The sequence below is a fragment of the Corapipo altera genome, unplaced genomic scaffold (assembly GCF_003945725.1).
Source record: "Corapipo altera isolate COAL_440 unplaced genomic scaffold, ASM394572v1 57826, whole genome shotgun sequence".
Lineage (NCBI taxonomy): Eukaryota > Metazoa > Chordata > Aves > Passeriformes > Pipridae > Corapipo > Corapipo altera.
The window spans coordinates 1-1,308 of NW_020891314.1; the positions used below are offsets into that span (position 1 = coordinate 1).

The following is a 1,308-nucleotide window of genomic DNA, read 5'->3' on the forward strand; positions in this document are numbered from 1 at the left end:
TAACACACCGCCAGGCCCAGCTGGGGTTTTTTGGGAATACCGGGATACGGGGGGGGTCACTGGGGGTCGGGGGGACCCCCTTTCCCCCCAGGGTGGGCACAGGGGCCGTACCTTGCCCACGGGGGTGTCCACGGGGGGCACGATGGCGGGGCCGGGGTTGGTGAAGCCGCTCTCGCGCAGGGACACCCGGCCCGGCAGATCCACGTCAAACAGGTGGAGCTTCCTGTAGGAGGCAACCAGGGAGCCTGGGAGAGACCGGAATTCCAGGGAATGAGGGGGCATTCCAGGGAATGGGGGGAATGGGGGGGCATTCCGGGGGATGGGGGGGACCCGGGGGAAGGTGGGGATTGTGGGGAATGTGGGGAAGGGGGGGGGGCATTCTAGGGAATGTTGGGGATGAAGGGACATCCCAGGGGTTGGGAATGGGGGGACTGCCCAGAGAATGTTGTGAATATTGGGAACGGGGGGACATCCCAGGGAATGTTGGGAATGGGGGGACTGCCCAGGGAATGTGGGGAATGTTGGGGATAGAGAGAACATGGGGACATGCCAAGGGTTGGGAATGTTGGGGGTGAAGGGACATCCCAGGGGTTGGGAATGTTGGGGGTAGAGGGGGACATGGGGACGTGCCAAGGGTTGGGAATGTTTGGAACAGGGGGGCAGTCCAGGGAATGTTGGGAGTGTTGGGAATTGGGGGGGACATCCCAGGTAATGTTGGGAATGTTGGGGGATAAAACATGGGGACATCCTGAGAGTTGGGAATCTTGGGGACAGGGGGTGCCAGGGGGACATGGGGAGGGTCAGGAATGTCGGGATCCAGGGCTCCCACTGGAGTTGTCCAGCAGGATGGGACAGTTGGGGACACAGGGGGACACTGGGGGTTCAGGAATGTCGGGATCCAGGGGTCCCACTGGAGTTGTCCAGCAGGATGGGGCAGTTGGGGACACAGGGGGAGATCAGGAGGGTTGGGAATGTCGGGATCCAGGGGTCCCACTGGAATTGTCCAGCAGGATGGGGCAGTTGGGGACACAGGGGGACACTGGGGGTTCAGGAATGTTGGGATCCAGGGCTCCCACCGGAGTTGTCCAGCAGGATGTGGCAGTTGGGGACAGAGGGGGACACAGGGAGAGATCAGGAGGGTTGGGAATGTCGGGATCCAGGGCTCCCACCGGAGTTGTCCAGCAGGATGTGGCAGTTGTAGATCCGTCCGGTCGTGTCCCAGTCGGGGCCGCGCTCGTGGAAACCCCCGAGGGAGAGCCAGACATCACATTCCCTGGGGACACAGGGACACATCACATTCCCTGGGGA

The 1,308-nt window shown here is 62.5% G+C and overlaps 1 protein-coding gene across 1 annotated transcript; it reads right to left on the minus strand.

Moving 5' to 3' along the window:
• Positions 1 to 6: 6 nt before the first annotated feature.
• LOC113942541 (deaminated glutathione amidase-like) lies at positions 7 to 1,301 on the minus strand (the record flags this gene model as incomplete). The annotated part of the gene is made up of 3 exons (XM_027633649.1): positions 7 to 20; positions 112 to 245; positions 1,170 to 1,301. Coding segments are annotated over 3 exons (280 nt in total), but the record flags the coding sequence as incomplete, so codon positions are not given.
• Between the last annotated feature and the right edge of the window lie 7 nt (positions 1,302 to 1,308).